Source organism: Nicotiana attenuata, chromosome 10 (genome assembly GCF_001879085.1).
Source record: "Nicotiana attenuata strain UT chromosome 10, NIATTr2, whole genome shotgun sequence".
Lineage (NCBI taxonomy): Eukaryota > Viridiplantae > Streptophyta > Magnoliopsida > Solanales > Solanaceae > Nicotiana > Nicotiana attenuata.
In genome coordinates this window covers 32,597,641-32,621,968 of record NC_031998.1, presented here as the reverse complement: position 1 = coordinate 32,621,968, position 24,328 = coordinate 32,597,641, and the positions used below count along the sequence as shown (strand labels likewise).

Sequence of the window (24,328 nt, the reverse complement as noted above, 5' to 3'; positions counted from 1 at the left end):
AACAGGCAATAGCCTTCATCAGGTCCTCATCTCGTTCTTTTAGCTCCTCGACCTTTAGCGCTAATTGATCCTCCTTTTGCTTAAGACCCTCGCGGAACAGCTGAAAGTCACGATCCCGAGTAAAGATGTCGGCCATCGCACGATGCTTGGTGCGGTATTCCTGATATTTGGAGGACACCTTCCCAAAGATGGCCTTTCTCCGCCTTTCCCTACGTTCACGCTCGATCTCCATGATAAGGGTCTAGTATGAAAAGCAAAGTTAAAAGAAAGGAATGGGCTAAGGATACGAAAACAGATCCAACAACGAAAAGAAAAGAGAGAAGCTTATTACCCGTAGAGCCATGTCGAAAACGCTCCGTGACAACTCTGCATCACTCATCGCCTTAAGTGTCGCGCTCTCAGGAGCAGCACATAAAGGGGCAAACACCGACGCCACCTGATCACAGTTCGACAACAAGTCATAATCTCCAGGGACGACTATGTGTCGATCAGAACCCTCCGCCCTCACTTCTACACGAGTGTGACGCTCCAAGAACTCTCGTACATCTCCAGGGACGACGTCCGAACCTGAGCCGTTGCCCTCGGCGTGTACGCCTCCTCCAACGGCAAATGATGCGCCACCCTCGGCGTAGAGCACACATCCCCCTCCTTGGTATACTCCTTCAGTCCGAGGGGACCTCCCCGCCAAAATGGTGTCCGCCATAAACACAGGCACAGGTGCTGTCTCCGACGCACCAGTTCTACTCTTACCAGCATCAGTGGCAACGGCCTTCCCGAGTTCTACCCTCCTCCTTTTTTTCGACGGATATTCGTCCCAATTGGAGGGCTCATCAACAAGGTGATAAACTGGTCGGGAGGAGATATCATCTCGTACAATCATGTCATGAGAGGAGTCACTAGCCTGTACCGGTTGAGCATGATCCCCTCGGACTGACTCAGCCAAGGCAAATTGCATCCCTACTGATGCGATGGCCTGGCAAAATGCAGGGACTGGGGCCCTCCTTCTAGAAGCCCTACGACCTGTCATCACAAGGAGTTGCATCAATAAAAAATGGCAAATAGCCAAAGGTCAAAACAGAGGAAAATATTTACCGGATGGAACCTTCGGCCCGAAGCGTTTCACAAAAGTAGGCCAAGCTCGAGTCTCCACCGCATAAGGCAGTAAACGGGCTACCCAGTCCTCTATACCGACGATGGGACGGGGTGTACGCCTTGCAGCTGCAAAGGAAAGCTACAAATACTAAGTTGGAAAGAACAAAAGCAAACAACAAGTACCAACACCTACGATTATGATTCCACCGCTCCGAGAATCCAGCGGGGTCCGATACAATGTGCTCGGTTCTAACGAAGAAGTATTTATGCCAAAATTTGTGGCTTGCCCGATCGTCTGTTCCAACCACCAGCCCCCTGGTCCCATGATGTCTCAAGTGTATCATAGTGCCCCTGTGAAAACTGGGGGGAAACAAATGTAAAAGATGGTGAAGGCCAACTTCACACCCCGCCAATTCCGCATACTTCGTCAATACCAGAAATATCTTGTATGTATACGGAGATAGTTGCGCCGGGCAGACCTCATAGAACCGGCAAAATTCCTCCGCTAACAGAAGAAGGGGGAAAGAGTGGCCGATCACAAAAGGATACACGTAAAAAGCACAATACCCCGGTCTATGGACCTCCACGAGGTCCCTCCCCGCCGGATTCATATCGACATGAGGAGGGATATTGTGCGTAGTTCAAAGTTCATCTATATAAGCCTGCTCAGTCTCAGACACCACCGGAGCGGGAGAAAGGGCAGGTTCTTTAAGAAAATCATTTCGAGACATGGGGTTTCTCGGTAATATCTCTTCCACGACGGGAAAACTGTCCCCTTCCTCTATCACCATGTCCTCACCACCAGAAGGAAGTGCCATGGCTAACGGGGTGGCGTCAGAAATCTCCTCGTGTGACCGGTGTGTTCTAGGCATCTCTATGGCAAAAGATACGTTGATAAAGCGTAAAACCAAGAACGATGAACGAAAGAGAGAAAATGAAAAATCACAAAATCAGAGCTGAAGATACAAGAAGAGATAACCAAGGAAAGCAATACATACACTAGTGAGGAAATGGCTAAGAGTTCTCAAAAAACAAACCCTTCACCTATTTATAGGGTTAGGTAGCACCAGAATCGAAGCGGAAGACTGTCAGTGGCACCAAAACCAAAGCAACTTGCCATCAGTCTCTGTCTCGAGAAGACGCGTAATGATGACACACGTGGAAGTAACATCATTTCCCAATAGGCCACATCATCCAGGATACCGTAGAGCGCACTGCTCTTCCATTATTGGCCAAACCGTCATAATTCATTAGCCAAATTTCTCCGCAGGTATAGGCGATGTCCGCTTATCAAGGACGCACCGGGCCGCAACCTCGACAAGCGGAGGGACTAACTGTATAGGTCCAAATTTGGCAACCACGACCGCTACTGAGTACGACGAGGAACGGGGTTATCATGGTATAGCGTCCGATGGTCGTCATGCTAAAAGGCAAAGACCAATGGCAGTCAGTTAATGTATGACGTCCAAGGTAGTGTAAGCTTAGTAGGAGACAATAAGGATATGCTTTTCGAATATTCTCTATGTTGTACCTTTTTTAGGGTTTCAGAGGGGATTGTCCCTTATAAATAGGGAGAGTCAGTGAAGAAAGAGGGGGGACGAAAAAGGACAAAAAGAACACTTTGTAAAAGAATCATCTGAGAAGAAAATACAAAGGCAACCTTGTTCATTGATTGCACATCGGAAAATCAGTATCATTGTTCGATATCGGGAAGGATCCAGATTCCTGCAATCATCTCATCCTTATTTCTTATCCAAGCCAATCGCATTTATTAAGTTTGATTGCGCACTTAAAGTTATCACACTTATGAGCATTCATTTGATTCCAACATACTAGGAAGCATCATTCATCTTGCTTATTTCTTTCATCACTTGATCTAGATTTTATTATACTTAGCCAAGATTTACCTCATCATCTTCATTAATTGATTTAATCAAAAAGGTTTCGATATCTTTTGGTCAAACAATTACACTCAAACCTTTTAGAACATCTAATCATAATTTTAAGAAGTATTGATAATTGAAAGTTTGGAGATTTAGCACCTGATGTTGTATTGCTGATTGGTTTAGACAGCGCAAGTCAATTTTAACGGCTCTACTAAAATACTGGTGTTTGACAAAAAAGTGCAACTCTTGGCTCAAATAATTAAATTTTTGTATTTAAGGGATTAAACCTAGTTAACAATAATATTTCTAGATGCAAGTTATGAAAGCGTGACTAATGTTGGAAAAATCTGGTAGAAATATAATAATGGTGTGTAACATTCATTCCAACTAATGTGAGTAATAATAGAGCGTTAAATAGCAACAAGCAATAACAAATGGCATTCAAGTAAATAAATGAATAATTCACCCAATAAAGGAGGAACTTGATATTATTCCTCCTGACAATGATGAATGACAGACAAATCCTTGAATGTTTGAATTATCCTCGGATCTGATGGAAAGTATGGAATGATGTAGATAAGAATCTTGGTAAAAAAGATGTTGTTTGTATCTTAGTATGAGAGAGAGAATCTTTCTATCAAAGTGTGTTCTTACAAATGTGTATCACCCCCCCCCCCCCCCACACACACACTATTGTCCCCTCCTTTCTATTTATATGAGACACATTCTTAACAAACCCTAATAATACAAGTGTAGAGAATATCTAAGAGAATATTCTCTTTAATATTCTATTTCCACAACTAGCCGCTACAGCTTCGCCAATGGTGCTCGTCCTCTACCCTTGTTGACATATCAACCACGAATCTCGCTACTTCTTGGCAGAGGCGTATCCAGGATTTCAATACCATTGGTGCACTATTGTCTTTAAGAAAGATATTTGGTTCCATTATATAAAATTTTATGATGGCGGCAAGTTGACGAGCAAACTATATTAATCTATATTGGCAAAATATATCATTCACTTTACAATTGTCCTCGGCGAGCTTTTATTGAAAACGGTCAATAATAACATCGTTACTTACAGTTTTGAATATCTCACGCTCTATATAGCAAATTGACAATGATTCAAAAAAGTTTTTAAAAGCGGCGCTTAATATAGAGCAGCGGTTTTCCTGCTTTGAATCCATTGAGAGCCTCAGAGCCGAGAGAGACGAGTCATGAGTACTTTGTTTTTAGGGATTTCAAAGTTTTTGTACTCAAAAGAATGATTGAGAGAAGAAAATAAAAAAGACATAGGCAAAAGGGAATTTTTTATAAAGTAAAAAAAATGTATTTGTTTGTAAATTGAAAAGAAATAAAGGGCATAGGGATATGTTATTAATTGAAATGGGGGTGGGAAATTGGGAATTTATATATTGCAATTAATTATAAAAGGAATTAATCAAAAAGAATTGTATGGGGATCGAACCCCTAACCTTGGGGACAAAAAGGAGATAAAAGGGGCACTTAGTTACCAATGCACTAAAGCAATGGGTGGCCACAAATATATTTAACCATATAAATGAAAAAATTAGTATTTTATACATAGTTTAGGGAGGGGAGCATGGGTGCATGTACCCACCCCCTCCACGTAAATCCGTCTCTGCTTCTTGGTCGACCTCTACTGATGACGGCTGAAGACTCTTCCTTTAGTGTTATCTTATCTTAAATACTTTAGGGCATATTTTTACCTATACAGTTCGTCCCTCCGCTTATTGAGGCCAGCCTCAGGCGGCCTTGATGAGCGGACTCTGTTTGTCGTGGTTGAGAAGGTTGGATGAGTGGGTTGGTTTGCGATGTTTGAGATGAGCTGACAACGTGGCCTTTCGTGAGCCGCAACTTTTGGGGTTACATTGTTTCTGCATCAAAGTGACGTCATGACGTCATGCGTCATTACGGTGCACTTTCCCGATGCGTTACATCGTTTTGCATGCGTCTCTTGATTGGAGTTGTCGCTTCTATACAAGTGCTAAGTAATGATGGCATGATTTCTTGGTTTCGGTGCCTGAGATCTTATAAATAAGGATGTGAAGGCAAACACTCGCGTTTTACAGATTTCCCATATCGAAACCTTGTGTCTTCTTCTTCTTATTCCATTGTTGGGTATCTTCCTTTCCTGCTCTAGCGATCCCTGTTGCTTTTAACTCTTCGTTACTTGAATACCTTCTCTTTCATAAGAACTATAGCCAACGTATCTTCTAGTCTCGGTGAGAAAAACAACCCGGTCCCTATGGCGATGGTTTTGCCTCCTCATGCAGAGGGCATCTCTGTTGCCGTTGAGGATGAGAACTTTCCTGCGGTGGAGGAGATAGTTCCTCGTGGTAAGAAAGTCAGGCCTAATTTTACGAAGGCGCCTGAGGCTGAGCCCGAGATCTCCGAGTCGGTGATGAAAGAGGACGATTTATTAGAGCTTAGGGCTAAAGTCGACATTCCCGCTCGCATCGAGTTGGTCCCTGCAGAGCGGGATGTGGTACAAGTCCACCGCCCCAGGTATTGTATGTTCTATGCTTACCCCTTCCATGTCGGCTACACTCTTCCCCTTCTCCCATTGGTAGAAGGAGTTTTGCCGTTTCTATGGCGTTTGCTCGGCTCAACTCTCACCATATATCTACAAGCTCATTAGGATGCTTACTAAGTTTGCGGAATTGGCTGGGGTCGAAATCACACTTCGACATTTGATGCATCTCGTCGCCCCTAGTTTCTATAGGGGGACAATGTTAAACCTTAGCCATCGAGGGGGCAAGTGCCTGATGGTGAAGATGGATGACAAGGCGAACCGTCATCTCTGACACAATTTTTTCTTCGTTAGAACCGAAGACATGGTGGCCAACGTAGACGGCTTCCCCGAAATATGGAATTATACTCGTAAGTGTCTAACTTCTCTTTGTTGAGGTATTTGATTTTCTTGCTTAGTCATGGGTTCCGATCTCTTGCTCCTCTCTTATGCAGCCAAGACTACGCCCCCTCCTTTGGTCGGGGACATTTCTGATTGGGTCTGTCGGCTCCTCCCTCACATTGCGAGAATTCGTAAGTGGTCGGGCTTTTTTAAGAAGTTCGGGCCTGCTCCCTCCCTAACCGGTGAGTTTCTTCCTTTTGGCTCTTAGTCGCTTACCTCTTATAGTTTGTTATGGTTGATCTTTTTTCTTTTGCGCTTCTTTCATTTCAGCCCGAGAACCTTCGAGGAGGCCGAAAGCTCCCCCACATGCATTCTGTAAGAGGAAAGTTGCTTCCTCTTCGGCTTCTGCCCCCTATATGACTACGGCTAGATCTGCTCGATCCTCGGTCCTACCTACTGCTGCTTCAGCCTCAATTTCTTCCCCCTCTGCGGATATTCTGACAGCGGAGCCTGCGGCTTCCCCCTATACCGTCTTGTGGACGAGGAGGAGGAATCATTGCCAAGTGACGGGGATTGGTGCCCCGTAAGAGAAGGTCAGTGGATGTTGGCGATGGGGTTGTCCGGGCCGTGGATTCTGTGATGGATGATTTTACCCTCCATAAAACAACGACCATAGTTCTGGAAGACGACATCAGGCTGGCGTCTGAGGTTTCGAGATCGGTGGATGCCGTTGATGGCGTATCTCTTCCTTCTGCGATGATAGAAGTCGAAGAGCCGACCGCTAGGGTTTCTGATACTTTACGGCAAGAGGGGCCGTCTACTTCGCAACCAGTCGACGATATTTATTTGCCGCCCGATGGGAGAAATAAAGGTGTTGCCGAAGATGGTTATGAGACGGGTTCAGACATTGATGCCGCTGAACTAAGGATGATGAATGAGGGGTTCACCCAACTCTAGGTGAGGTTGGAAGGGTCTACGAGGACTATTGCGATCCCCATGGATCGTGATCTGTTGAAGAATACGAAGAACGTAGTCCCGGCCCTTGGCCCTCTTTGCTCCGATATGGAAGGCGAAACCCTCAGAGAGCTGGACGACGTCACTCTATCGAGGAGCATAGCTGGCCTTGCCCTCAGGGTGAGTATTTTAGGGCTTCATCTTTCCAACTAGCATTTTTGTTGTGTTTTGTCTTTGTTGGTGGGACGTCCTCATTTTTTGCTTCTTTTTCTTATGTTTGCAAACCATGATTTTGGAGATTGAAAGCGCTCGAAGGGAGGAGAGGTGTAAGCAAATTTTTTAGAAGTTGGAGCACAAGTATTTTGAGTACCGCGGTAATTACCGAGAGATTCGCAGGCGTCTTGGCGAGGGCAGCAACTTGCAGGGCCTTCATGATGAGTTGAAGGAGAAGGGTGACGAGCTAGTGAGGGTCATTGAGAAATGCAGCGTCCTTGAAGGGATGTTGAGAGGTAAGGAAGAAGAGCTTGAAGTCCGCAAAGGGGTCGAAGCCCAGTGCAACGATCTCCAAGCCTAGGTGGTTTCACTGCGCGCCCAGCTTTAGGAGTGTTAATTCAGAGTGGATGCTCTAAGTGGCGAGGTCGCGGAGAAGGCCGAGGATCTTGAGAAGGCCGAGTTTGCTCGATCGGGGGCTCTGAGGAAGGCGGAGGCTCTGGAGGTAGTGATCCGTACTCTTCGTTCTGAGCGAGAAAATGACTTGGAGACGGCTAAGCTTAAAGAAGAGCGTCTTGATGAGAGGATTGGAGAGCTGGAGAAAGAGGCTTCTGGCCTCTACGACCGAGTTACCGCTCTTGAGGTCAAGAAGGCCCCATTGCTGGCTTAGCATCCTCTTCCCATACTTCAGATTTTCTTAATATTCCTCGAGAGTTGTACGAGGAGTGGATTCATGCCGAGGCCCAGTTGGATGTGTTTAGCGATTTAATGAGGGAGGGAACCGTTTCAGAGCCTGTCTTCAAAGATGCTCGTGTTAAGGCTCGCGAAGCTCGGGTCGCTTGCGGGTATGACCCCGCTACACCGGAGGCCGAAGATGACGAAGGGGACGAAGGTGTACCAGCTGGAGCATAATGCTTGGTACGACGCTGCATATCCTGAGGGTGAAGGCGGCGGTGGCGAAGGTGTTGAAGGTCGAGGGGGCGATGCTGTCGAGGGCCAAGTCGGCGAGGATGTCGCTAACTGTGTTGGTGGTGGCCAATAATTTCTTTTTTGACTTTTTGTATATTTTTTTGCATAGTTGGTGGCGTCTTCATGAGCCTTTGTACAAAAATATTCTAAGTATGAAATGCCAACTTCGTTATTTGCCTCTGATTCTCTTCCTGTGGTTTGTTTTTGTATGTTTTTTAATTCTGTCGCTTGGTTGCCTTGATTTTCTAGTTGTGATCACTTAATGGCCAATGGCGACCAGAGGTTGGTGGGCCAGTAGGTGTTGGTTCAAACAAGGTCAAAAATAACCTACGTTTAACTATGGCCGAGGGCCGGTGGGTGTTAGTTCGAATGAGGTCGAGCATATCATAAGTTTAATTATGGCCGAGGGCCAGTAGGTGTTAGTTCGAACAAGGTTGGACATAACCTACATTTAATTATGGCCGAGGGCCGGTAGCTGTTAATTCGAACAAGGTTGAACATAACGTACGTTTAATTATGGCCGAGGGCCAGGTCGAACATAACCTGCATTTAATTATGGTCGAGGGCCTATAAGTGTTAGTTCGAACAAGGTCGAATATAACCTACGTTTAATTATATATGCCTATAGGTGTGAAGTTTGTCGACACCGTAAACTTTAAGCATTGTTGCCTTGGTTGTACACTTGGAGAAATAGAAATAAACTTCACACATTACTGCTTTGGTCATACACATGGAGAAATTTACAAATTTTTGGGTGTTGGCTGGCGTTCCAGTCCCAGTCCCAGTCTATCTAGTCTCTTCATTAGTCGACCTGGAGAGTGCTTGAGAGGTTCGAGCAATGAACTAGCCGTCCCGTGCCTCCATCTTTGCGTACTTTGACTTGAAGTTTTCCCTTCGTCGCCTCGTTAAAAACCTCCTTGAGAAAACCCAATTGGGACAAAACTCAAGTGAGGAAAAAAAGAGTACGACTTGGATGGCGCTTGCCTTCTTGTTATAATAGTGTTCTGCTTGTTGTTTTTGGGCAATCATCCTTACGTTGGCCATGTTCCTTCGTTCCTCAAGTTCGTCGAGCTCCTGCCCTCTGCTTTCGTCGTTCCTTGGACCGCTCTTATGAGAGTACCTTAGGCTGGGCTCTCCGACCTCGATTGGTATTGCTGCATCGGTCCCATAGACCAAAGAGTAGGGTGTCTCTCATGTGCTCGTCTTTGGCGTTGTTCGATAGGCCCACAGTAATTCTGGTAATATTTCAGGCCACAGTCCCTTGGCGTCTCCAATCTTTTTCTTCATGGTGTTCAATATCGACTTGTTGGAGGACTCTGTTGCCCGTTGCTTGCGGGGTGATATGGCATCGAGAGTATTCTTTTAATATGTCATTTCTCAAAGAACTCGACGGTTTTCTTCCCCGTGAACTGGGGTCTGTTGGTGCAGCTGATCTATTTGGGAAGGACAAACCGGCATATGATGTTCCTCCATGTAAAGGTGATCACTTCATGTGGACATATTTGGGCGAAATCTCCTGCTTCCACCCATTTAGAAAAATAGTCAGTTAAAACCAAAAGGAATCGTACGTTACCTCGCCCAGCTGGGAGGGGACCCACGAGGTGAGGTGACCGAGTGGAGGTGTTCGCCTGCCTGATGAATCATCGGAGCATACTTTTGGCATTTCTCGCATCTTTTCACGAAGTCTAAGGCCTCCTCTTTCATGGTGAGCTAGTAGTATCCTGCCTGTATGAGGCATCTGACCAGAGCCCGATTGCCAGAGTGAGCTCCACAATGGCCCTCGTAGACTTCTTCAAGGACGCGCCGCATCTGATTTGGGCCCAGGCATTTTTCTAGAGGGCCGCCGTAGGTCCTTTTATACAGGTCGTTGTGGATGATACTGTACCTGGCCGCTTGCATTCTCAGTTTCTTGGCTTCTTTTTTATCATCTGGGAGTGTGTCGTCCTGCAAATATGTAACAATACGTTTGCGCCAGTCCCAAGTTAAGCTTACTGTTCTACCTCGATTTAATCAAGCGATAAGTTGAAAAGGTGGACTACGTTCTTGTCTCCGGTTGCTATGCTTTCGGTGGTTGTGGCCAGTTTAGCGAGATCGTCCGCCTCAGTGTTTTGCGCCGGGGGAATTTGGTCAAGTTGGCATTCGTCGAACTCGGGCACACTACTAGAAATTCGGCAAAAACCGACCAAGAAAAACCGACTAACTTTGGTCGGTAAAACAACCGGCCAAAAACCGACCAAAGTTGGTCGGTTTTTCAAAATATTTTAATTTTTAATTTTTTTTTTGCAAAACCGACCAACTTTGGTCAGTTTTCTTTGGCGCAAAAATGCGGGAAACTATTTTTGAGTCCCGCGAAATTTATTTTTCAAAAAACCAACCAACTTTGGTCGGTTCTTGCAATTAAAATAAATAAAAATTAATATTAAAAAAACCGACCAACTTTGGTCGGTAAATTCGGCCGGTCATTTTAAAAAACCGACCAACTTTGGTCGGTAATTTTATTTTTTAATAAAACCGACCAACTTTGGTTGGTTATTTTCGTGCGAAAATACAATTAAAGAGTATAAATAAATAAAAAAACAATCTTAAAACAAAATGCACCAATGGTCTAGTGGTAGAACAGTATCCTATCACAGTGCACACCCCAGTTCGATTCCCAGACGGTGAATCTTTTGATTACATAATTTAAATACCGACCAACTTTGGTCGGAAAAAACCGATCAACTTTGGTCGGTTTTTTTTGCAATATCTTTTTTTGAATTTAATTTACCGACCAACGTTGGTCGGTAATTTCCGACCAACTTTGGTCGGTATATTAAAACGACCATCAAAATACCGTCCAAGCGTATTTGGTCGTGTTTTGGTCGGTAATTGGCCATAACCGACCAAAGTTGGTCCGTTTTTTTGGTCGGTATTTACAGGATTTCTAGTAGTGGCAGTAGCTTGCAGATTTCAGTATGATATTTTTGCAACCTTTGTTCTTTGATTTGGTAAGTCCCTGTGACTTAGTTGACTACGAGTTGGGAATCACAGCGTAGTTTTAACTGGCTTTCCCCATATTTGAGTGCTAGTCTCAAACCTGCAATTACGGACTCATACTCGGCCTCGTTGTCAGTCATATCCGGGCACCTTATGGACTAGCGAATTACTTCGCATGTAGGGACTTCGAGTACGAGTCCCATTCCGTCCCTTTAGATACGCCATCGGTGTATAGGACCTAGAGGCTTTGTGTTTTGGGGGGGAAATTTGAGCTGCTTCTCTCTCAACTTCGGGCATTACTTTTGCGCTGAAGTCGGCAACGAAGTCAGCGAGCACTTGCAACTTTATCGTTGTTCGCGACTGGTACTTGTTATCAAGCTCGCTTAGCTCGATGGCCCATTTGGCCAGCCTTCCCGATAGCTCGGGTTTATGCAAAATGCTTCTCAGGAGGGAAGTCATGATGACCGAGATAGGGTGGCACTGGAAGTACGGTCTAAGCTTTCGCGAAGCTATAACCAAGGCCAGAGATAACTTTTCGAGGTGAGGGTACTTCGTCTCGGCGTCGACTAATGTTTTGCTAATATAATAAATGGGGGATTACATACCTTTGTTTTGACGAACCAGGACTGCGCACCGCTACTTCGGACACAGCGAGGTAAACAAGCAGGTGTTCTCCCGGTTCTGTTTTGAAAGCAGTGGCGGCGATGACAAGTATGTTTTTAATTTCTTCAGGGCTTGGACACACTCCGGAGTCCATTCGAGGCTGTTTTCCTTCTTGAGTACGGCAAAGAATTTGTGACATCTATCCGATGATCGTGAAATGAACCTTGATAGGGCAGCGATCCTGCCGGTCAACCTTTGAACCTACTTTTTAGTGGTCAAGTGTTCCGGTATCCCCTCGATGGCTTTGATTTGGTCGGGTTTGACCTCGATCCCTCTCTGTGATACCAGGAAACCTAGAAACTTTCCCGATGACACACCAAACGCACATTTTTCGGGGTTCAACTTCATTCTGTATCACCTGAGTATGTCGAAAGTTTCTCTCAGATGGTCGATGTGATCTTCTTTCCTTTTGGATTTGACTAGCATGTCATCTATATAAACTTCCATCATTTGCCGAGTTGGTCCTTGAACATCCTCGTCACCAACCTTTGATAAGTCTCCCACACGTTCTTTAACCCGAAGGGCATGACCCTGTAGCAATACGTCCCTTGATGGGTGATGAAAGTCGTCTTTTCTTGATCCTCTTCTTCCATGAGGATTTGATTATAACCTGAATAAGCGTCCAAGAAGCTCATCAGTTCGTACTCGGCTTTTGCATCAATGAGTTGGTCGATATGGGGTAATGGGAACGAATCCTTTGGGCATGCTTTGTTTAAATATATGAAATCCACACACATCCGCCATTTTTTGTTCTTCTTTTTAACCATGACCACGTTAGCGACCCACTGGGGGTACTTCGATTCCCTAATGGTGCCACTTGCCAACAGTGTTTCTACCTCCTTACGTACCGCATCATTGATTGCAGAGTTAAATTTACGTCTGACCTGTCGCACTGGGGGTAGAAAGGGTCGACGTTCATCTTGTGCGTGGCGATTTTCTTCGGGATACCCGGCATATCTGCATGGTTGAAGGCAAATAAATCTTCGTTAGTAGTTAATAACTGGCATAATTTACCTGGCTCCGGAAGTTTGCAGCCAATGCAAGCTTTCTTGCTGTAGTTGTTGAGGTCTAATTGAACGGGGTCGAGGTCTTCTATGGTCGATCCTACAGCTTCGACCGCATCGGGGTCCCTGATGACGTCCTCGCCGTCATCACATATCGACCTCGACCCTATTGATTGTTATGCCTTTTTTTGTTTGTCCATTTATTGAGTGACCATGCTATCTAGGCAATGCGATAGCATTCCCGTGACGTTTGTTGTTCCCCTTGTATGCTAAATATTCCCCATGGGGTTGGGAACTTGATGACCTGGTACAAGCTGGAAGGACGACCCTCATAGTGTGTATCCATAGTCGCCCTATTATGGCGTTGTACGCCGTGTCTTGGTCCATGATGTGGAACGTGGTTTCCAAAGTGACACCACCGGCCAGAACGGGGAGTGTGATATCACTAGATGTTCGTTCGACCGCATTGTTAAGACCAGTTAGCGTGATGCAACATGACACTATCTTATCTTCGAGTTTCATTTCTACAAGTACTCGAGGATGGATAATGCACGCGCCGCTCCCATCGTCCACCATAATGCGTCTCATATCAGTATCTAAAATTTGTAAAGTAATAACAAGGGCATCATAGTGAGGGAAAGCCAAACCGTTGGTATCCGACTTCACGATGTTAATGGAAGCATCCTCGCCACCGCCGATGATCATGTGAATGGTGCGAGTTGGTGACGGCGGTTTTGGCGATCCTTGGTGTTGTTCACGGCCTCTAGCAAAGTTGGTCCTTCCCCGGTCGTTCAGCAAATCTTTGAGGTGTCCTTGTCGTAACATGTTCACGACCTCCTGCCTTAGGGCGATACAATCTTCGATTTTGTGCCCTCGTTCTTGGTGGAACTCGCAGAGGCGTCCGACTTTCTAGTACTCGAATCTTATCTCATCTTCTGCGTCCACTTCACCTTTGGTCCGAGCTTCTCCAGGGCGTAGACTATTTCTGTAGGTGACACACAAAAGTTGTGAGCAGATAATAAAGGTGGCATACCTCATTTATTCTGATGAGTCCCCATCCTCGGTTTAGGCGGGCCTTTTTCATAGCGGGAAGGGGGTGCAGCGGTCGCTCTAACATACGGTTGATATCGTTCCCTGTTAGGTTGCGGAGCCGCGAGTTCTCTTCTGGTATCATTTCTTCAATCTTTTCTGGGTTCGGCCTGTACCGCGGTCAGCCGATGAGTTGGTCCCTTGAGATCGTCTTCATCTGCTCGGACCTCGGCACAATATGTGTGTTGTATTTTCTCCCAAGTGGTTGGGTGGGTACTTCATCAGTCCACTTAATAACTTTCTAGTCGCCCTCGAACCATTCCTGCTCAGCCCGTTTTGAAAGGCTGCGACCGCCATCCCTTCTGACACGTTCGACAGGGACATCCTTACTCGGTTGAACCGGGCGAGAAAGTCCCCCAATCCTTCTCCGGGGGACTGTTTGGCAGCAAATATATCCTTCACTCTCGCCTCGGCCTTCTTGGCCCCAACATGGACCGTTACGAACTTGCCATCTCTTCGAAAGTTTCGATAGAACGCGCAGGTAGTTGCAAATACCATGTCAACGCTCCTCCTGTGAGGGTTTGACCAAATTTTTTCAACAAAATGGAAGATACTTGTTCTTTGGCGAGGTCATTGCCTTTCACGGCAATGACATAGTGAGTTGCGTGATCTTCAAGGTCGGTCGTGCCATCGTATATTTTGAGGTAGGGCGGCACTCTAAAGGTTTTTGTTATGGCATGCGGGGCGTCGTCATCGCTATATGGCTGCTCGATAAACCGGCCGGCATCTGTCTTCGGTAAAAGTTTAGGGGCGCCTAGTATCTTATCGATCCTTTCTTGATGTTCTCTTATTTGGTCCCGGAGTGTTCTGGTCTCATTCTCCATTTCCTCCATCCTTTTCAGGATGGTTACGAGAGTATCATCGCCTGCACTATTAACGATATTGTGAGTAATACCTGTCGTTGGAGGGAGTTGATTATGTTGCTCGTCCGCTAGTTGTATAACGCAGGCTCTTATGTTCTCCGTACCCAAGTCCCGAGCGTGCTTATGGAGGACGCTAGTTAATGTGTCAGTCAGCCATGCCTCAAGGAGCTTTTTTACAGCTGGGGGCGTCTTCTCCGCCACAGATGTGGAGGCTCCCTTACCTAGAGATTTTGTAATGTTGCAGTGAGGGGGAGGTGATCCATCTCGCCTAGGGGATGCATTGGGCGTCGCGTCTTCGTCTGCTATTTCACAGCTTTCGTTGATGACGTTTATGAGGTTGGTTTGGAGGTCACCTATTATTCTCGTCCTTTCTTCCCTTTTACCTGCCATGTTGGGATTTGTGCACAGAAAAGAGATCTTGTTCTTGCTTCTTTTTTCTTTTCTTTTTTTTAATTTTTTTTTTACATTAGTGATAGATCTAGAAAAAACTAAAAATTTAACTAGGAGATCCCCACAGATGGGGCCAAATTGTTTGACCAAAAAGTACAACTCTTGGCTCATATAAGTAAAATTTTGTATTTAGGGGGTTAAACCTAGTTAACAATAATATTCTAGATGCGAGTTATGAAAGCGTGACTAATGTTGGACAAATCCGGTAGAAATATAATAATGGTGTGTAACATTCATTCCAAGTAACGTGAGTAATAATAGAGCGTTAAATAGCAACAAGCTAATAAATGGCATTCAAGTAAATAAAGGAATGATTCACCCAATAAAGGAGGAACTAGATATTATTCCTCCTGACAATGATGAATGACAGACAAATCCTTGAATGTTTGAATTATCCTCGAATATAATGGAAAGTATAGAATAATGTAGATAAGAATCTTGGTAAAAAAAGGCGTTGTTTGTATCTTAGTATGAGAGAGAGATAATATTTCTGTCAAAGTGTGTTCTTACAAATGTGTATCACCCCATTGCACTATTGTCCTCCTTTCTATTTATATGAGACATATTCTTAACAAACCCTAATAATACAAGTGCGGAAAATATCCAAAAGAATATTCTTTTTAATATTCTATTTCCACAACTAGCCGTTACAGCTTTGCCAATGATGCTCGTCTTTGACCCTTGTTGATATCTCGACTACGAATCTCACTACTTCTTGGTCGACCTCGACTGATGACGGCTTGAAGACTCTTCCTTTAGCTTTATCTTGTCTTAAGTATTTTAGGGCAGATTTTGACCTATACAACTGGATAGTTTGGTTGGGAAACAATTAATTATCTGAGGATTAGTTATTACGGAATTATTATCTTATCTTCCCATAGAGATAAAAATAATACTACAATCCCAGAATAACTAATATCGAGATTAATTATACCACGACTTTATTTACCAAACGTGAAATAAACTAATTTTAAATTTAATTCTGTAATTAATTATCTCTTATGGGTACCAAACTAGAGCACAAACTATTCCAGTATAGGTTTATCTCCACCAGCTTATGGTGCAAACGTGGCAAAACAAACTCCACAGCACTTCCCTCATCTACCGCCATTCATTTTGCAGCAATCAAAAACCCCGTTCCCAAGTCCTCTCGTCGTCTCTTTCCGATTTCCCACAAGAAGCTTCCTCTTCTCTCATTCACAGCCCCCATTTACTATCAAAACATTCTCAAATTCCATTTCCAATAACTAATTTTTCGTTCCATCACAATTATCCGAAAATGGGCATGATTTTGGGGAAAATCACTGTGGAAACACCAAAATACGAATTGATTCAATCTACAGCTGACTACGAAATCCGCAAATACCCAGCATCTGTTATAGCACAAGTCACATATGATCCAACCCAGTTCAAAGGAAACAAAGACGGTGGGTTTATGCTATTAGCCAATTACATCGGCGCACTTGGCAATCCTCAAAACGCTAAGCCTGAAAAAATCGCCATGACAGCTCCTGTAATCACCAAATCGTCCGAAAAAATCGCGATGACTGCACCAGTGGTGACTAAGTGTGGTGACGGAGAGAACAATATGGTGACGATGCAGTTTATTTTACCAGCAAAGTATACAAAAGCTGAAGAGGCACCTAAGCCGTTGGATGAAAGGGTGTCAATTAAAGAAGAAGGGGAAAGGAAGTTTGGTGTAGTGCAGTTTAGTGGGACTGCAAGTGATAAAGTGGTGAAAGAGAAAGTGGAGAATTTAAGGAAATGTTTAGAGAGAGATGGGTATAAGATAATTGGTGATTATGAGTTGGCTAGGTATAATCCGCCATGGACAATTCCTCCATTTAAGACCAATGAAGTTATGATTCCAGTTGAGTGAGCTGAAAATGGTGTATAAAAAAGAAAAACATGAAACTGTGCTGTGAAGCTAGCTTGTGAACGTGCTTTATCTTGTGTTTATTATTGTGTTGTGTATTTCTTGTTTATATGTTTACGTTGTTGACAATGTCTTTGCACACTTGTGTCAATTATTCATAGTTATAATTAGCACATATTTTATCTCATTTTTATGCTTTGCCATAGTAAACGTAAAGTAGTAAAACTGATGTGGTTTTGCAAGCACCTAATGTGGTAAGTCCTTATTCTCTATTTTTCATTTCACACTCTGCTCGCGAGTTGGTGGGACAAATTCGGATCTTTACCCCAGAATTTTAACGCAACAGAAGCACAATATTTTGTTAAATCAGTGCCCCAAAAGACTTTTAGTGTGCAGGGTGCCAAGCGATTTGAATTAACCATTTTCAGTTTATACATAAATATATATATACAAGATTCCTGCTGAAATTTACGGGGTCCGATGATCCCATAAATATATATACAAGATTCCTGCTGAAGTTTACGGGGTCCGATGATCCCACATTACACATAGGACCCCTGCCCAAAGTGGCATATTGAGTCTAACTTGGAGAGCTCTACTATGTGACAGTAGGATGGTCAAGATGTTTCAATTTCAAACCGTAAGGTCACAAATTAGAATATATTGTTGTCCAATTGAGCGTTAGTTATTCCTTTGCAATTATGGGAAAAGAAAAGTTCCAATATGGAAAGCCTGTGTAGCATATGATATGGGATTCTTTCTTTCTCGGAACTCTCAGTTCACCGCCCCACCTCAAGCATTTCAACCATTTTTGTTCACGGTCAAGCATTTCAACCATTTTGGGTCAAGTTTTGGTTCGCTGATGCTTGCGTTAGGGTAGACTGCCTACATCACGTCCCTTGGGGTGGTGTGGTTCTTCCTCGGACCCTGAGTAAACGCGGGATGCTTCGTGCACCGAGCTGCCTTTTTTTAAATGACTGTGGAGCCTTTTCTAAGTACTAAAACTCAGTACTCCGTAAATAAGGGGATTTTGCAGGTCCGTGGACCTCTCAACGCCCCATCCGTATGAATGACTTCTTTCAAGAAAACAATCTCAGTGAGTACCAATGTATTTTCTTGGTTATTTTTCTTTCTCCTCACCAGAAACTGCTAAACTTACTGGAGAACTTGAATCTTTAGTAAACGTCATAACAGAATCATGTGACTTGTTTAAATTTACTATTGCATCCAACATCAATGCAATGATCACAGTCCTATTTATAGTAGATTTGATTGACATCATAGCACAAAACTGGAAACACAATGGCGTATGAATCTTGCCAAATATAACCAGTACCTTACTTGATGAATGAGTTTTGTTTAGGACCACAATCTGTTGGGCTCAGGATAAGGATGCAGGTTCAACGATAAGAAAGCATTATCAGACTCCATCAGTTGTCGTCACTGCTATTTTTAGTAATAGCGTAATGTTGCTTTATGTATTTTGTGTACGTTGTAAAGGAACCAGAGCAAATCCAAAACTCTGAATTATGGTCACACATCTGCTAGAGTTATGCTTTATTAGCTTTCTATCTATATCAAAATCAATAGAGGATGTCTGGTTACGTTTCTATGTATTACAAATCTAGGAGGTTCATATGACAACTTATGTTTCTAGATGATAGAATCACAGTATTCAACATAGTAGCAGAGCAGGTTGTAATAAAGTAAGTGTAGTCTCTTTTAAGTTTTTAGATAAGATGGTCACACAATTCAACAGCTGGAACACAAGTTTTGTGCATCTTATGTAACCTTTCAAAACTGTCTTAACGTATTTTCAAGTACAAGTCTATGGTAATCTACCTGTTCCCTTAGCGTTTCCCAAATGGACGCTAATAGAGATGTGCTGAAGCTTATATTTCTTTCATTCTTCTCTACTATTTATATGGTCCTTACATATCAGCAAAAAGGTAACAACTAATCATCTGTATTTAGGTTTGCTTGGTTTTGGTTGCTAGTGTGAAGAGTTAATAATATAAAGAGTTTCTTCACATTGTATAGAATTTAGGAATAAGAAATATTATCTATGCATAATCATAGCAGCTGGAGTAATGCAAACAGTTACTACCAAGTAAATCTTTCAATTCATAATGGAATGAGAAGGAAAAGACACAAATATGAAGATGAAGAACTTTGCAACTGTGTACAAAGACGTGTATAATCTGTGGAAAACCTAATAAATAAACTAATTACAAAAACCAAATCATAATAAATACTAAGAAATTGAATAAAATTCTATACTGCACAGTAAAGAATGATTTGAGTACCTGTATTGTATTCTGCCTCTTCTGTTCGTCTTATAAGCCACCATTTCTGCTTCCGACGTTGCTTGCTGTCTAATATACTAAAAGGCATAAAAGGCTCAAATTTTGGCAGCCCCTTGAATATATCATATGCTGGCATTTGTCTAATCTACAACCTATTACCAACTTGAAATAAATCCTTATCTTTGTGTAGCAGCTTTCAAACTCGGTCTCTTGTTAATTTGCTGCTTGCTCACTTCCATCAAAGATCTATCACAGATACAACCTGGAAAAGGATTTGCATAAAAGTTCTCTTCTAATCTTGGTAATTCTCCAGCTTGTCTAAGGTAAGGAGCTCCTAATCTGTTGGAATGTAACGCCTTGACCTCTGAAGCAAACTCTTCCCAAGAGATCGCACCCTTATCCAACAAATCAACCAATCTTACAATATTGAGTCTGAAATGAAGAGAAATACCAAAGAAAATTGTTAGGTTGCTCAAATCCTAGATAATTTAAGTGATGATGATAAAGGAAGAATGAAAATCTTAATATTATAGTAACCTGTCAGGGTTTATGGTCTTTCGAAATCCTTCAAACCTTCTATGCCCTTGTACCGCCTTCGCCATATTACCATCATATGTATAAACAAAGACGTCACTTTCAAGGGCTACGAGATAATCTAGGGCAGCAAGACGGTTTTGATAATGCCTAAAAGCCTCAAGTTCTTCCTTTGTTGTAAGAGTTGAGTGAGAGAAAACATTGGGATACTCTCTCCGAAATGCATCCATGCTGTTGTTGCCATAAATTTCCCCAGCGACAACATATATCATGGTCGTGGATGGATATCCCATTGCTTTAAGAAACAAGGCAGCTTCCCTAGGGGACATGGGGCATCCCCCTTGCAGTCGCTTCTCATTGCCGTCTATCTCTTTCTCTTTCCAGTGCTTCACTTGATACCTCATAATACGAAGTTCCTCAGCCTCTTCAGCAGTCATATTGTTGCTGCAGCCAGTAAAGGCTAGCATGTCTTTTTCATATCTGCATACATGCTAAATAACTTATCCAAAGATGGAATAGTTGAGAAATTGACGAAGGGACGCCATGTTAGAGAGATTACCTTAAGTGGAGAGCAATGTATGGTTCACCGTTGTCTCTAAGTCTATCCACCAACTTCTTTCCAAGCTCCTCAATCTCATTTGTGTATCGTAGAGCCTCATAATTTGCTCGACAGCGAAGCCTCTGAATAGAGGATGCCAGACCATTGTTAGCAAGCCTTGAATCTGTGTGGGTAAATTGTATCACCTTATGCTTCTTTAGTAAAGAAAGAATCTCCCCTCTATAGTAACTAGCCTGCAGAAAAGCATCAAATTTTAGTTCCAACAAGCAAAAAAATTTAGCATTCTAACTGTAGTTCTTTTTACAGACCTTTGACCAAGACACAGGTGCCTTCTGAATGGGGGTCACAGCTGCATATTTTGGTGGCAAAGATTCAACAATCTCAATGTCGTCTCTTAAAACGTCAATGAAGCGTCTCCAGTCAAAAATATCTTTAAAATCACTGCAACAAATGGAAAAGGATTAGAACTAAAACAAAAAGGCTCCAAGACGTGTCATGCTCGAATCTCAACTGATCAGAAGAAATAAAGAATGTTACCTGGGATCTGTCCAAAAGGATTCATGATCAAGAGAAGGAAGAACCAGAGTGGCATTTAAAATTTTTGCGATAGCCACCATATCACATATCTGCAGTAATCCAACAATATAATAATCATAAATTACATCTCCACATCAGCTGAAAAATATGGAATAGTAGACAGCTTAAAGCTTCACTCACCCCTGTTCTCATTTGGTTTAATCCTCCATTGGCATGAACCAAGATATATCCATTGGTCGATGAGCCAGTTCCTGTAATAATTCCAAATGTAAGTATACACAAAAATAGGAATGAAACTGATCCAATAGGAAAAAAGTGAATATTCAGGATTCAAAATCTAAAAGCTTGACATACTTATTCGATTCCTTGGCCGAGCAATGCATTTGTAGTAATTATCAGTGGGTGGCTTCAACCATATTTCTGGTACCTGTCCAAAACAATCAAATATTGAGCTATAGTGCTTTAGATATGTCAATCAAACCTAATAGTTGCGAGTAATCGAAATGAGAAACCATATCCTGCCCAATGCAAAACATCTGAAAATAGAGTAGTAATGAAGGTTCTAAATCTACTGAAAAAGCTTAACAGAAAACAGTAACTTGAACTAAAGAAAGTCAATACTATCTCATTTATAGCCCGCTTGGCCAAGCTGCAAAAATTAGCTTATTTTGAGAAGTACTTTTTTTTTAAAGTGCTTTTCTCAAAAGTACTTTCGGTGAGAAGCAGTTTATGTTTGGTTAAAGTGCTTTTCTCAAAAGTACTTTCGGTGAGAAGCAGTTTATGTTTGGCTAATTAGTTTGAAAAACACTTCTGAGCAGCAATTAGTGTTTGACCAAGCTTTAAAAAACTGTTTCTAAGTGTATTTTTTTCAAAAGTGCTTCTCAAAAAATTACTTTCGGAGCTTCTCCAAAACTGCTTCTATTTCTGCTCAAAAGCACTTTTTTTCCTTCCAAAAGCTTGGCCAAACACCTTAATTTTTGGCCAAAAGTGCTTTTGGCAAAAAAAAAAAAAAAAACTTTTGGCCAAAAAGAAGCTTGGCCAAACAGGCTATTAATTAGCCAAAAATAAACAGAATATCCAACATACTTGGGACCACAACGGTCACCTAATCATTCCCTACAGCCAGTTAGCCATTGCCCACAAACAACCTTTAAGCTTTATTGCTGCCTACTACTTCCCCTTCTTTCCAGGTAAAAAAATTAACAGAAACTATGCCAAACCTCATTCTATCCATAAAAGTTAAAAATACAATTATTACCTAAGTTTCATCCTGAAAATTAGTATTTCTAAAAATCACTTTTTTAAGAAGTATATCAAGCTCTGGACCAAAAATGCATTGTAAAAGCTGGGTACGGTGGTGTCCGAATCAGCTTGCACGCACCAACTATTGCACCATGTACTAGTTAAACTCCCACTAGCACAAACACCGTGTAACTCAAACAATTTTATATGAACACCAAAATTAGGTAATATTTTCACTATTCTAACTTAGAAGGAAAAAAGTAAAACTAAAGAGAGAAAGAAGTGATTTTGCACAACTTACAGGTAACTCCTTCATCTGACGTTTTTGCACAACCTCAGAAGCAGAAAAGGCAGTGGTCTCTGTTTCAGAAACAACTCTTTGAGCATTAATCCAATCATTCTTCAAATTCTGAAGAACAAAAAGTCCGTTCTCTCTCCTCATCAGATTCCCATTATTTACATCTTCAACATTACCATTCATCATAATAGAAAACTTGAGAAATACAGATAAAACCACCAAAAACAATAACAACCCAAATATCGTACGAACCATATTCTTTCTTGATCCTAAACATGCCATAATTGTACCAATACTTAATAAACATTCTTCTACTCTAAATACCATACTTTCTGACATCCATTTACATGCTAATAAGTAACGTATTATCAAATTATGATGGTGATGGTGATAATGGTGATGATGAAAGTTTCCACCAGCGTTGATATTTGTATTATTATCACCGTAATAATCAAGCCCGATTTGTAAATGATCTGATAATTTTTCGGGGTCGTTCATGGTTTCGGCGACACGGCGGCGGTGGTGGGTGGCGGTTCCGCCGCCCGCTCGGGGACTGCCGCTGGCGGAATTGGTGGCGGTGCCACCGGTTGACATTTTACAAGTAGTCTAAACACAGAACCGAAGAAAGTCAAAAGAGAGAAAATTATGGGTCCAGAGAGAGAGAGAGAGAGAGAGAGAGAGAGAGAGAGGGGGAAGGAGGGAGGGAGGGGACCGGAGAAGATTTCCCAGTTTGTGAACCGTAAGTTTGTTTGTGTATATAGTGGTGTGGTTCCAAGTTCTAACGCTTTTGTTTGTAGTTTTTGTTTGACAAAACACAAATTTCAAAGAAAAAAATATATAAGAGGACTCTTTAAATATAGACCAAAATATGTACAAATTGTCAAAAGAAACGCTAGATTCATGTCAGCATCTTACTAGAACTTGTAGAGTAAATATGTCATGATATTAATATGAATAAAATTAAAAATGTTTAAAATTAATGAGTTTTCACATATAGGAAAACGTTAGTATTTCTTTAAACAAACTAAAAGTAAAAACGTCATATTGAATAGAACATAGAGTAAAAAAAAACAAGGAGTAAAAAAGTTCTCAAAAATAAGAAACTATATTGAAATTCCATCTATCCCAGTTTATGCGGCACTCTTTGACAGGATATGGAGTGATAAGGGAAAAAAGCTTTAGAAATTTATAATCTAAAATAAGTCATGGATATTTAATTCACTATAAATTGTCTCATGAAGTTTAAATTAATTTATTTTTGTTAAAAGAATATAATACTTTTTGGAATAAACTAAAAAAGTATACACTTAAATTTAGAGGGAAGGAGTAATATTTTTGCGACATATAAAGATAGGATAAGTATAAATAGAAACTAAAAAGACAAAGAATTAAATCACAAGACGTCACTTCAACCAACGTTTTAATCTCAGGGGAGTAGTAATTGTTTTTATCCTCTGAGGCAATCAAGTGAGTTTTGGAATCATTAGGCTAAGTACGATTTGTCTCTTTTAATAAAAGTTACTTGCATTATAAACGTTAAAATACTGATAAAAAGGTTTGTCTGAAAATAGACCTTTTTGAAAGTGAATGCGATAGTATCTACTTTAATTTCTCCATTGAGATTATAACGTTGGTTGAAGTGACGTATAAAGATTTACTAACATTTAGCTTCTTTTTTATTTTAAAATTAATATAAAAAATTTATACTAAGCAAGGGAAACGTGCAGGGTGGTTCTTGAGTTCTAGCTTTTGTATACTTTTGGAGGAAAATGATTGCTTGTTGGAGATGATAAGAGAGGTTACTTTGAATGTCTACCAAAACTTTGATCTTTCATATATTGAGGAAATTCACATGTATTTTGCCACTGGCAGTTAGTACATTTTTTGGATAATAAGTTGATAAAAAATAATGTCTAGAAAAAAGTTAAAACAATGTAAAAGGGTC

General features: G+C 41.9%; 2 protein-coding genes across 3 annotated transcripts; one reads left to right on the top strand and one right to left on the bottom strand.

The window, feature by feature from the left end:
• LOC109233258 (heme-binding-like protein At3g10130, chloroplastic) lies at positions 16,105-17,094 on the top strand. Its single transcript, XM_019399066.1, has one exon. The coding sequence runs from the start codon at positions 16,311-16,313 to the stop codon at positions 16,908-16,910; it is 600 nt and encodes a 199-aa protein (XP_019254611.1). The 5' UTR covers positions 16,105-16,310; the 3' UTR covers positions 16,911-17,094.
• LOC109233257 (uncharacterized protein At1g04910-like) lies at positions 17,428-23,167 on the bottom strand. 2 transcript variants are annotated; one of them, XR_002069062.1, is made up of 9 exons: positions 22,387-23,167; positions 21,198-21,270; positions 21,024-21,094; positions 20,844-20,932; positions 20,615-20,747; positions 20,307-20,539; positions 19,751-20,227; positions 19,214-19,645; positions 17,428-18,448 (listed from the first exon to the last, which is right to left on the bottom strand). XR_002069062.1 is itself a non-coding variant. In XM_019399065.1 (8 exons), the coding sequence occupies exons 1-8, from the start codon at positions 22,975-22,977 to the stop codon at positions 19,390-19,392; spliced, it is 1,923 nt and encodes a 640-aa protein (XP_019254610.1). In that variant the 5' UTR covers positions 22,978-23,167; the 3' UTR covers positions 19,008-19,389. The 2 variants fall into 2 exon arrangements, 1 of the variants encoding a protein (XP_019254610.1); XM_019399065.1 differs by lacking the exon at positions 17,428-18,448 and having other exon boundaries at positions 19,008-19,645.